Consider the following 13171-nt stretch of genomic DNA (forward strand, 5'->3'; position numbering starts at 1 on the left):
TTTCAACATACTCTTCTCTATTTCAGGTAATTTTGCGACTTCGTGGGTAGGTCGAGAGGACTGATGACATAATATAGTCATGGAGTCCTCCATACCCTGGAAAGGCATTTCTGCTGAAAGTTAATCAGCAATTCAGAAATGCTGACTGAGAATTGCCGTAAAAGATGGCTCTTGCTGTCAGGGGGGGTTTGTAAAAGTGAACAGGTCACACAAAGGGAAATCCTCCTGAAAGAATCACAGTGATGCCGAAGTGGCAGGGAGGGCAGTGACCCGGCCACCCTGGTTGTTCTTCAGGTTACTTCAGCCTCTGGCAGAGAATTAGGTCATTTATGCTATCCTAGAGATGTGCCTGAGAAAAAGCCACTGAGGTTACGTGTTCCACAGCTGACTATGAAGGGTTCTAGGAATGTGCTTCTTCATGTGCACGAAATCTTCAACCTAGCTGTCTGGCACCAGCAGGGGCCTAGAGACAAAAGTTCCTCCGGTACTAAGCCGCGGGAGGTCCTACAGACTCAGAAACTGTGAAGAACTCGAGGGACCTGGGGGGGCGTCTCTTGGGCATCTTCTTTTTAGATTTTTGTCATATGCCTTCATCTTTCTCAAAAATACTGGCTGTCAAATCTCCTGAGGAAGTGTGTCACTATGGGGCCTCTCTTGTGCTGGGAAATTCCATTTTCTCAACTGACCACCTGAGTTCTGTAGGGACCTGAGACTCCCCACTTGACTGTCTCATTTTGCTTGGTATTTAGAAGCCTACACATAAAATAGAAGGTCACATTCTACTTACAAGGTTGAATCTTTTCATACTTGGGACTATAAATCTTGAAATATTCACAAGATAAAATCACATTTCACGTTTTCTAAGCAACCCGACACTTTGATTATACCCAATCAGTAGTTTGATATGACCGTGCTAGTGGCCACATTCAAACATATTTCTCTATATTCTCAGTGAAATTCAGAGAGTAAAGGAGATACTGTGTCTTCATTTTTCGTTTTCCTTTTCGGTAGTAATTTGGAAGAATTAAAGAAGATGACATTGAAAATGGGCAGGTACACCCCCAGATTTTGCACCTGCTCAGCACTTTTCAGTGGCCCGGGGACTGGCCAAGGAGGAGGCAGAAATAGAGGCAGGGAAGGAAGTGCGCTGGCCTACATGCCTGGAACCCAATCAGGACTCAATCTCTCATCTCAGTTTCTCATCTGCAATATGGGGGCGGGGAGGGAGGCAGAATAGAATAGAAGTTTTTTTTTTTTTTTTTTTTTAAAGATTTTATTTATTTATTTGACAGAGAGAGACATAGCGAGAGGGAACACAAGCAGGGGGAGAAGGAGGGGAGAAGCAGGCTTCCCCGTGGAGCAGGGAGCCCGATATGGGGCTCAATCCCAGGACCCTGGGAACACGACCTGAGCCGAAGGCAGACGCTTAACGACTGAGCCACCCAGGCGCCCCTAGAATAGAAGATTTCTTTAAGGCCCTTTCCAGTTCAAAGTTCTGTGACTCTGAATTAGGAGCTGTCCCATTTATAATACACCATTTTGTCTTATTACCAATTAAACCTTTTTGTCATTTTATTTCTTATTACCAATTTTTATGGTTTGAAATGTTCAGTAAATAAGATAGCACACGATTCTGTGTTCCTGTTTTATAAAGTGGGGCAAGTGATAAGGATCCCACTGACGTTGGCTGGGAATTGGGAAGAGATGTTGCAAGATTTCTGAAAATTCCCCATGCAACACCTGATGGCTCCAGTGGTCCACAAAAAGGACAGAAACAGGTCAACTCCTCTCTGGACCAAAGAACAAATGACTTTTTCGAAGGCATAATAATTAAACCAAGGGGACATATTTGGTAAATTATTTCATCCTGTCATGGCACTTAAGAGTCCAAATGGCTGAATGCATGTCCACTAAGCTCCTGCTCTTTATAGAACATCCTACTGTTTGTTAAACTTTAGTCTGGCCCATCTACCCTTCCTTAGTGCAGGACTATCATTTTTCTTATTACCTAATCAGAAACATGGCGCTAATGATCAGTAAGGGAGTAAACCTAATTTCATGTTCTGCATAGTGTCTGAAATCCACTGCTAGCACCCAAAAATTTTTAAATAAACAGTGTGGAAATATTTTACTTAGCCATATGGATGAATAATCACTTGCTAAATTGGAAAGAATGTGAATATAGCAGTCATTTAAACAAAGTCTATTATTATTCAAGAACAAAGGCTACTTTTTGATATTTAACACTAGTGTTAATAGGGATAATAGAAGTGTGCTAGTTTTGGGACAGCTGGTACATTAAAAGGTAGGCCTCCGGATTTTGTGAAATATCAATTTCGAAAGCTTTTAAAAAATGATGCTTTCAGGATGCTCAATAACTCGAAACTCATATTTTCTGGCTTAGAAACACTATTTAATTATCTTGAGGAAATGAGTTTTACATATCTTTTCTAGTGACAAGATGTTCCCACTTTCCACCCATAGAGTGTGGCCTAGAAGACATTCATTTTATAACCTAACCGGGAACAACCATACTTCATGCAGCTTTCAAGTTTAAGCACAATAAAGGCAGAAAGTGTCTCTGTGATTATAAAAAACAACAACCACAAAAAACCACACAAAAAACCAACACAACAAAACTCACCCTAAGCACCCATATAGATCAGCAATTACTAAAGGAAAAGCTCATTAGGTTTCAACCCAGAAAATGTTCAACACAATGAACAAAACACAAGAATCCTGTTACATTATTAGAGGACCATTTTAATTAACAATGACAGCCATACTATCTTGAGAAAATACACCTGACAAAAAGCATTTTTCCTTGCAAATAAAGATGTGGCCCCAAACACAGGTGCTGGGCAATTATTCTATTTCAAGCAAAGGTGAGACACCTTTTAAAAAGAATAGCTAAAATTTCTTCATGTATGTACATGAAAATGCCAAACTGATACAAAGGGGACTAGAAAAAATGTAAGTCTCTGGATTAATAACTAGGGTGAATTACTTACTGTTAATAATAAAATACCTAGTTTCAAAGGGGATAGATAGTATTTTTTTCAGATAATACAATATTCTGAACATAGCAGTTCACTGTGCTTTAACATTTCATGATCCTAAGCTGACTATAATCCCCACTGAGGAACTCTTACACCACACCTGCAAAGGGCAAGCACTGTGCAAGGCTGGCCAGGGCTGGAGTGATTTGTGGAGACACTGGCAGAACAGTGAAGTTGGGAAGAATAACGTTCCGTTTTCAAAGAGGTTTTTACAGCAGATGGGAAGCTCATAGGGCATGCCGAGTGATGTGGTCACATAGCACCCAGCTGCCCATGTTTGGAGCAGACATGCTTTAATGAGAATGGTTCAGACCGGGACACACTTTCCTGGTTAGGAGAGGTCTGGGATGCTGGATTTAGGGCCGACTTGTCTTCTCTAGGGCTATTCCTAGCCCAAATGAGCTCCTGAGGGCCCATCTTTCTTGCCTTCTCAAGCCATACTTAATGTCTTCTTGTTGCTCTCTGGATAACACTGCTGCTCAGTCTTAACCCCACAAAGCAATGGGTTCCCTGTCCCTGTGGGTCCGAGCACATCACGGGCGGCTACTTTACATGGAAGCTGTACAGGGGATACATGCATTGGATAGCTGATGGGACAGAATTTATTTTGAGGTCCCCTCCAACTCTGTGATTCTATGGTTCAAAGACGGCTTATGAGTATTTGACTTGAGGAAAGAGTTAATGAAAGAGCGTAAGGATGTCTTGATACTGTCATGCTTTAAAACACATCAGGGACTAGTTATTTTTAAAAAATTACTGAACAGCATTTAAAGGTGGTACCAATAATTCTGGAACTGAAAAATGTGAACATATAATTTTTCTTGTCTTCATAAATCTTGGTCTATAAATACATGCATACATGCAACACACACACATAACTACGCTAGATTTATATTATGACTTTGTAGTTTCATATTAGCTGGATAATGTTTATATACAAATCAAACTCAGGCTGACACTTAGCATTTTGGAGCTGGAAATTTACTTCTTAAGTCCCCTGGTCCAACTCCTTTATATAATAGTCAACTGAGTGAAGTGTTCACAAACTGACCACTCCCATTCCAAAGCAAAGACAACTTTTGAAGAGAACGTTTCGTAAGCAATCAGCTCTTCTATCAGTATAAATTATTAGGAGCAAAAGTACAGAGTTATAAAGCAATTCTTAATTTCCCCTTTCCTACAAGTATGGACAAAAAATGCTTCTTACACCTAAAAGCTACTGGCAGTTGCTTAAAAAAAACAAAAAACAAAAAACAGAGGTTGTTGTTAGTTTTACATTGGAAGCAATACAATCTATTGGAGGAACAGGCCTTTCTGAATTAATAAACACTCATATCCTCCTTTCAAGGCTAGGGCCCATGTCTGAAAACATCTTGTGTTCTCAGCAGCTAATACTGCACCCACACAGAAATAGTGGAATATGGAGGGAAGTCTCTAAATTAGCACTTAGAGCTAGATTATGCACCAGGTGAATTAGTACATAAAAGCTCTTAGTAGTAAAGTCTGGCTCTACTTCAAATAAATCAGATTTATTCTCAAATGAAAAAGAAATCACCAAACTTTCATGTACTTGCTTCTTGTTTATCACTAAATCTTACAAATGCCTTGAGCTGAGCTGAGGACAGGCACTGTAACCATTTCACCCAAGGATAAAGCCTCAGAAACAAAAATCCAGCAAAGACTTATTCCTCCTGTGAGAAATTATGACAGAAGAGAAAAAAACCCCGCACATTTATCGTGACTAGTTAATCAAAAGAGAACCAAATCTGAGTAGAAGCTGTGCTTCTAGTATCAGGATACCCGAGGATCACCACTGATCTCGCAGGGAGCCCAGTCTGCAGGCTCACAGGCTGCCCAGGTGTTACTGGCAGAGGTATCTAGACAATTACACAGGAAGGTCACAGTGGTGGGAAGAAATGCCAGACAAGGACAGAAAGCACTCAGATGCTGCAAATATGCTGTCTCCTCTAAGCCTCCCTAACAGAGAGCTTAATGCTAATTTTGGGGCATAATTACAGTGATTGTGTTGACTTCTAGAATGGCTATGTCTATATTCTTCCTTCTTCCTTAATTCTGTGTAGCTTCTCCTAATTTTCATTTTATACACATATGCCATACATATGTAAGTGTACGTAATTTATTTTTTGGTATGAGAGGGCTTGATGCCTCCAAAGCATTTGAAAAAGAGAATATACTAATAAATCAGCATGTAATTTAGATGTGTTAAAACATTAATATTCAAACTACGTTAAGGCAGGCAGTCCATTCCAGAGTTTAGGATTATACACAAAGCATATTCTCCTTTTATGATGTAAATTTCATACCAATATTATTTGGAGTACAGGGTACCGTATTTTGAACATATTAATACCTTATAAGAAAGTTGATTACCCTTAAATATTACATTCATGATGGTTTGCTACAGTCCCAAGTGTTACTGAATTATATCTGACAGAACCTACAGCTCTAATTTCATAGTGGAAGCAAGTGGAGAATGGGATTCATTTTTTTAAAAAAGTTAGAAAATTTTAAATTAAATGTCTTGAGCATGAAAAATAGCATAGCAAATATAAAACACCCAGGTAACTACTATCTAGTTTTGTTAAATATTAATATTTTGTCTTATTTGTTTCAGGTTTCTTTTTCTTTTTAAAGAAACAGAGATGGGTGATACCCCCCAATCCCATTCTCTCTACCTGCATCCCCTAGAGGTAACTACTATCCTTAACCTAGCTTCTGTCATTCCAGTGAAAAATTTTAACTTTTTTGCATGTGCATATATCAAAAAAGAATGTATAGACTCAACCTGCATATTAGAAACTTTATACCAATAGTATCATGCTATGCTTATCATTCTACCAGTGTTTCTGGATATTTATCTATGTTACCATAGATAGCTCTAATGCACTTGTTTTAACCCTTGTATGTGGTTTTGCTCTGTGAAGGTACTTTATTTAACCATTTTCCTACCAGTGAATACTCAGTATCTCCCCCCAGTCTCTATTATGAATAATGCCATCATTAATTTGCCCTGCTGCAGAATTGTTCTTCCGTCTGGACTTCAAAAACCCTTGAACCCAGCTGACAGTGCTGCAATGTCCAGTCTCCCAAGACAAAGCATTACTCACTTCCTCCTGTTCTCTCACTCCCCACACTGGACCACTGTGCCCTCGCCGTGAAATGTCTCTCTCACTGTTCCCTCTTTTCAACTGCCCAGCCCTTCTTTCTACCACTGATGCAGCTCAAGCTATTACCTCTAGGTTACAGGCCTCCCAGATGCCAGGTGCATCTACTTCAAATCAATCCCGCACCGTGTGTCTGCTGGAAGAATGCACTGTAGCCCAAACTGGCCACCCCATGCCCTATAGTCACCTCCACTGTGTATGGGACACAAGTTCCTCATAAACGTTCTCCAAACCAGGCCTGCATTTCTCTTTGGCCTTGTCTTCCTTCAGCATGCCTCTCCTGCTGGAAGCTCCGACCCCCTATTCCATGCTGGCTCTGAGCCTCTGCCTCCCCCATCCTGTAGGACTATTTTGGTTTCACACCGACCAGGGAACCTCCCTGGCCATCCTCTGTGCTCCCTGTGCAGGCTCCACTGCGTCCTGGCACTTGCCCCATTTCCCTGACATTCCGAGAACCACCTGTGTTCCTCCTGAGTTGGAGTGCTGCTTGCGGGCAGGGACTGAGTTCTATTCACCTGCACACCTCCGGTACCTAGGAAAGCATCTGAGGCACTAACGGGCATTTAGACCCTGGCTGAATTGAAGTGGAAGGTAGTCAATCCATTAAGTATATTTTTCTTTCATAATAAAGGAGAGCCAGTCTGTTGAAAACAGTGGATTTACTACGGAATACATAATAAAAAAAAGATGTATTCAGTCCTCTATGTACAAGACATCTGTTAGCTGATACCTATGCATTTAAGTACAATAACTAATATGAGCCAAGATGAGCCTATAACACTGCAAGTGCTTTCTGAATCATTAGATTTGATTCAGCCTTTGTCACAGTCGTGAGCCATGGTACCATGATCTCCTGCCTAGAACCTCCAACTTCTTCCCAGTGCCATCATGCAAAGACATCGTCTAGATGGTTTTCAGCATTTCGTCCAGGACAAGATCACATTGTTCACCCACCTGTAACAAGCTCCCGTACTTCTGCATCAACAGATTTTCTCAACAGTCGCAACAAGGCAGGTATCCCACCAACATTCTTCATTGCTATTTTATTTTCATCTGTAGACTTGCCAAAAACAAGGTTTCGGAGGGCACCACAAGCATTCTTCTGAACTTCCAAAACTCTGTGGTCCAAAAGGTCAACCAGATGCTTGATTCCCCCTAATCTACACACCTAGAATGAAAAATATTAGGAACCAGGCCTAAGTGACATATGATTAATCAGTGATCAAACAAAAGTCTGTTATGGAAAGATCACGGGAAATGGACAACTCCAGATCATTTGAAAAGGTTGCTTTTTATTCTAAATTAACACATCTTTTATAAACATTAGGGACACTCTCCAAGATTAAGCTCCTCTCCTGGGTTTGGCTTAAAAAAAGGAAGGGAGAACTAGGTGTACTAATGGCCATGTGTAGCTAGCACATCCTACTCCAACCTCCCAAACACACAGACGGATTATGCTTACACTTCTGAGGGCAATGAGCAAATACACAAACACAACAAAGCTGTAAGCAGGATCACAGGTAACATATAGGAATGGATTTTTGACTGAAGTCACTTGGTTTACACAACTGTTTCTCTAGACTACCTTCCCTAATCTTTCATTTGTCAAGTAATTAGTATATTACATAAATATTTCTGGGCTTTATGTCCTTCATCCACCTTTAGCTCAGTAACTGGTATGTTGTTTTGCATAGTAGGTTGATGAAAAACACTTAGGTTCCATATGCCATTGCAGGGGGGACAATGCTAAGATATTAAAAGAATCTGTATGTCATAGGACACTAGTCGATAACCAATGACTCACTGTATTTCTATAAATGCCAAAAAACTTTAAAATGTCAAATAAAATACTCACATAGGTTCAGTATTAGTAACAGTTATAAATTCTCTGTAACTTTACTTAATTGTATGTTGGCACCGATCTTGACCAGAACCTCATCAAGTACATGAGCTCACTAGTTTCATACATGATTTTTATCTAATAGATTTTTAGAAATCACTTCAAAAATTCAGGTTAAATTGATTTTTGCTTCATGTTTTGTAAATAAGCTAACAGCGGACACATGATTTGAAAATGCCAGCAGCCCTCCAAGAGGTACGCTCATCCTGGTTTCTCCTGAGAAATACTGAAATGCATGGTTAAGAAGTAAAGGGGTAACCCTTTGAAAGGGCCCCTGAATTGCATCTGGTAGTTTCTAAAGCACACACGCGTGTGACTGCTGGACGGAAAGGCACTGACTGCGTCCCGGGGGCCTGCCCGGCGCCGGGGGCTGTACCTCCATTTTCACTTTGTTGTCGCCGAAGCACAGGTGCTGCAGGTAGGCGGCCGCGTTCGCCTGGACCGATGGGAACTGGTGCTGCAGCATGTGGATGACTTCAGGCAACTCAGGGTCGCGCCAGGCAAACTCCCTGTGCGAGAAAAACACAGCTTCAAAAAAGAAAGAACTGTGTTTTAACAATGCACTGAATGAAGCACTTGTCAGAAGAAAAGAGGCTTGGCTGAGGCCAGAACCGGCAGTTACAAGACTCCTAGAAGAGATAAATGTAAGTAACCTTCCCCCTCCGCGATCCACATATGCAGAGGCCTGGATGCTTCTGATCTTAAAGAAATCACAATAAAACAGATGCACAGGAAGAGATTCAAGAGAACAAAGGAAGTTCTTAATATGAAAAACTTTTCCATTCTCATTTTCTTCTTCGATTCTAATTTTATGGCTTTCTACCTATGTCAGAAATTTGCAGGTGCGAGGCTCAGGTGAACAAGTGCGCTTTAGTCAGGTGAGAAGTCATGCCTGAGCAGAGAGAAAGAAAGGCTGGTCTGGTGTCAGCCTGGAATGTGCAAATAGCGTGGGCCCGAAGATTTTTAAGAAACTTAATATGTATGGTTGCTCTTGATGATAAGATAGAAACACAGAAAATTATAAAAAAAATATTTAATCAATAAGCCTCTATACCCAGAAAAAAAACACTGTTGACATTTCCTGCTGGTCTTTTTTTTTTTCTATTATGTGTGCAAATGTGCATGTGGGTATACAGAACATTTTTTCAAAGAAGTGAATCATATTAAATAGCACTTAATATTTCATGAGTACTTATTCTGGGTACTTTATGTGTATTAATTCATTTATTCTTATTGCAACCACATAGATATGGAGGTTGAGACAGAGAGGCTAAGCAACTTGCCTAAAGTCACTCAGCTAGTCAACAGCAGAGCAATCTGCTTTCAGAGTTTGTATCATCAACCCCTATGCTATCCCAACTTCTTGTATAAGGAGTATACAATCATATTAAGCTCATACACTTTTATACTCTGCCTTTTCAGGTAACATCACATTGTTAGAATTTTCTGATGTCAATTGATTGGCTCACTTTTTGGGATCCTTGTTAAATGTGAATATATGCTTATATCATATGAAGACCAGCTTCTTAGAAATGATTCACAAAACAACAAATTTGCAGACTTTGACTACAGAATAAACTATTACAAAAAATGAATTAATACTGAATAAACCTTAAAAAACCCTTTACATTAGTAACCTACTGATACTTCTATTGTCCAGTTTATAAAGGCCTAGAGTCTCTCTTAGTCTGGGAAGGCTCCATGTGTTAACTTGCTTATCCAATACAAAGGGGTAATCTACACCTGCACACACATACATACCCATTCAAATGAACAGTGAATCCTTCCTATGCTGCAGGTACCATAGCAAGTGCTAGAGAGATAAAAGCATTGGTTTCATGTACAGAGTCTTGTACGCCCAACTAAAAAGTTTAGTCTCAATAATCAGCAACGGGAGTTACTATTTATTGAGTTTATCTGCTTCAGGCACTATGTCACAAGCTTTATATGCATTACCTCATTTACCTTGACTTGCCCCATTAGGCAGGCACCATTAAATAACATTTAAAAGAGTAAAGGAACTGAGATTAGTAATTAAATGACCAGAGGTGGGTGAAACCCAGGTAGTCTATATGTTGCCCCGACACAGAAGGAACAGATGGCAGAGGTTTTGAGGCAGAAAAGTGAGAGAATGCAACATTTATAAGGTTAGATTTATAAGGAAGATAACTCTGGTGGCCAAGTAGAGAATGTACTAGAGTCAGAAAAGACTGGTGACAAGAAGACTCCACTATTTGCTCAAAACAAAATAGAGCCATCCTTGACTTCTCCCTTTCCTAAATCCTTCTTAGCCTACCTATCAGCAAGCTTTGTTGACTATTTCTAAAATATTTCATATAAACCCAACCCATCCATTCTCTCTATCTTGCCTGGCCAATCTAACAGCCTCCTATAGGCTCTCTCTGCTTCAAATATCACCCCCTCACCCCATCCACTCTGCAAAGCAGCCAGATCATTTTCGGAAAACTGAAGCCAAGGGTAAGATGGAGATTTCTGGCTTGGGGGACAGACTGGATGAGATTATCATTAGTAAACATGAAGAATATCACAAATGCCAAGAGAGGCAGGCTAATACAGCAGAAAAGACACAGAATTTGGAGTTGGATTGCCCATGTGGAAATTCTAGGTCCTTTATTTACTATGTGATTTTGAAAACTACTTAATTATTTGGAGTGTTACTTTCCCCAAGTTTTATTGTTAATAGGAACAATAAAACTATCATCTCTACCTCCTTCTTAGGTTGGCTGTGATGATTAAATTGTGATAATGTATATTAGAATATTTTATATACTTTGAAATAATATTGATATGGATGTTTTATTAATATTCGCCAGCCCTAAGAAAGAAACTATTCTAAATAGGGTCACTCTCTATAATAAATAAATCCCCTTCTATGTATTATTAACTATGTTAACTATTTCTGGTCAAAATCTGTCTAAAGCCTGTGCTGTAATTAACAGAATGCAAGGAGTGTGACTTCATCTTTCTTTGATGACTCACAATCATTACAAATACACATTTTCCTCCTCTTTAAATGGAACAGATATGGTCAAGATTTCCTGGTATGAGGGCCAGACAATACAAAGGGTGGGCTCCAGCTAGAGATGGGCGGTTAGGCTTGGTTGGCATCAATTCCAACCCTGATTTTCAGCAGAAATTTACCCTGAAAAGACTGCTATCAATTCATGGGCTGGCTGGATGGCATCAATGCCTGCCAGGATTTGCATCATCCAAACCTAAGCCCAGCACCTGTGGTGATAAGCACTGGGTGTTATACGCAACTAATGAACTGTTGAACACTACATCAAAAACTAATGATGTACTGTATATTGGCTAACTGAACATAAAAAAACAAAAACAAAAAACCCCAAACATCTAAGCCCAGAATTCTGTTTTCAGCCATGATAGAGTAACTGGTACTAGACTTTGCCCTTCCACAAAACACAACTCTACAACCAGACTAAATGTAGGAAGGAACTGTTTTTAGGTGCCGGACATTGGGTAAGACAAAAATGTAATCCCTGAGAGATGGGAATCATCACAGGAGCCCCATATACCCTGGCTTTCTGCCTGAGGGCATTTTTTGAATCATGACACAGGAAGCTGAGTCCAGGAAATAGAGCAATGGACTTAGTGAACTGAGGCGGAGAGACTAGGACTTGGGGATGCCAAAGTGGTTTGAATTTGTGGAGAGGAGGGAACTATGAAGAGGAGATTTTATAAGTCTACAGGAGGATTACTCACAAGTCCTTAGTTGAGTGCTGGGCTGTATATGTTCCTGACACATGTACAGGGCGGTGGAGTAGCTGTTGGAGGACAGAACTGAGCAAATGCTGCGTGATGCTGGACCTCCAGCCCAGAGAACAAACTTCATTGAGCACTCCAGGATTTAGTCTCCACAAAGAACTATGCCAGAGAGTAGAAGAATACACTAGGAGTAAAACAAACCTAAAACAGACCCATCCTAGAAGAACAAAACCAATCTTGACAGGACCAAAAGCATCTGTCAGTAATACTTAATCTGCCGAAACAAAACTCAGAACCCTAATAGGAGACAACATAATCCAGAGTCCCTACAATGAATGTATCATCCACAATAGTTAGCATATGATTTAAAACTGCTACGCATAAAAGGAAATAGGAAAATGTGACCTACAAAGATGTAAAAACAAAACAAACCAAAACCAAAACACCCAAATAATAGAAACAGACCCAGAGAAAACCCAGATGTTGGAATTATCAGAGGAGGACTCTAAAAGGTCATTATAGATGTGCTCAAAAAAATAAAGGAAAAGATGCATGTAGGGAATGAATAGATGAAGAATGTCTTCTGACACATGGAAACTATAAAAAAACCCCCACCAAATTCAAGTGCCTGAAATAAAAAAATTCACTGGATGGGCTTACCACAGATTGTGGAGACTATAGAAGAAAAGACAGTAAATTACAAAGACAGAACAATAAAAAATACGAATATGAAGAATATAGAGAAAAAAGATTTTAAAATGTAAACAGAGCCTTAGTAACCTGTAGGATAATGTCAACTTATTCCAGGGGAGAATGACTCTGGGGCAGAAAAAAATATTTAAAGCAATAATGGTTAAAAATGTCCCAGTTTTGGTAAAAATCATCAACTAACATTCAAAGAATCTCAGTGAATCCCAAGCAGGTTAAATGTTAAAAAAACAAAACAAAACAAAACAAAACAAAAAACCTAAGCCTGTCACAGTAAAATAGCAAGAGAAAAACCTGAAAGGTAGCCAAGAGAAGGTATATTACATAATGAGAATGATGATTTCTCATCAGAAACAATGGAAGTCTGAAGACAATGAATGACATTTTTTAAAGAACTAAAAGGGAAAACCCATACCTGTCAATCCTGAATTTTGTATCTGGCAAAAATATCCTTTAAAAATCAATTAAATAAAAACATTTTCAGATAAATTAAAGCTGGCAGACATGCAACACAAGAAAGGATAAAGGAAGGGTTAGGTTGAAGGGAAATGGGTTGAGATGGAAACCTGAAT

At 39.6% G+C, this 13171-nt stretch overlaps 1 protein-coding gene across 10 annotated transcripts in view; it reads right to left on the reverse strand.

The window, feature by feature from the left end:
- The window catches only part of PKP4 (plakophilin 4), a 234538-nt gene that overhangs the window by 33081 nt on the left and 188286 nt on the right, over positions 1–13171 (reverse strand). For all 10 annotated transcript variants that reach the window (XM_035007976.1, XM_035007974.1, XM_035007980.1 and 7 more), the window contains 2 exons: positions 8521–8653; positions 7199–7412 (listed from right to left, as the gene is read on the reverse strand). In XM_035007976.1, coding sequence (XP_034863867.1) covers positions 7199–7412; positions 8521–8653 — 347 coding nt within the window. The remainder of the gene's footprint in view (positions 1–7198; positions 7413–8520; positions 8654–13171) is intronic.

Source organism: Mirounga leonina, unplaced genomic scaffold (genome assembly GCF_011800145.1).
Source record: "Mirounga leonina isolate KUSES-001 unplaced genomic scaffold, KU_Mleo_1.0 Mir_151, whole genome shotgun sequence".
Lineage (NCBI taxonomy): Eukaryota > Metazoa > Chordata > Mammalia > Carnivora > Phocidae > Mirounga > Mirounga leonina.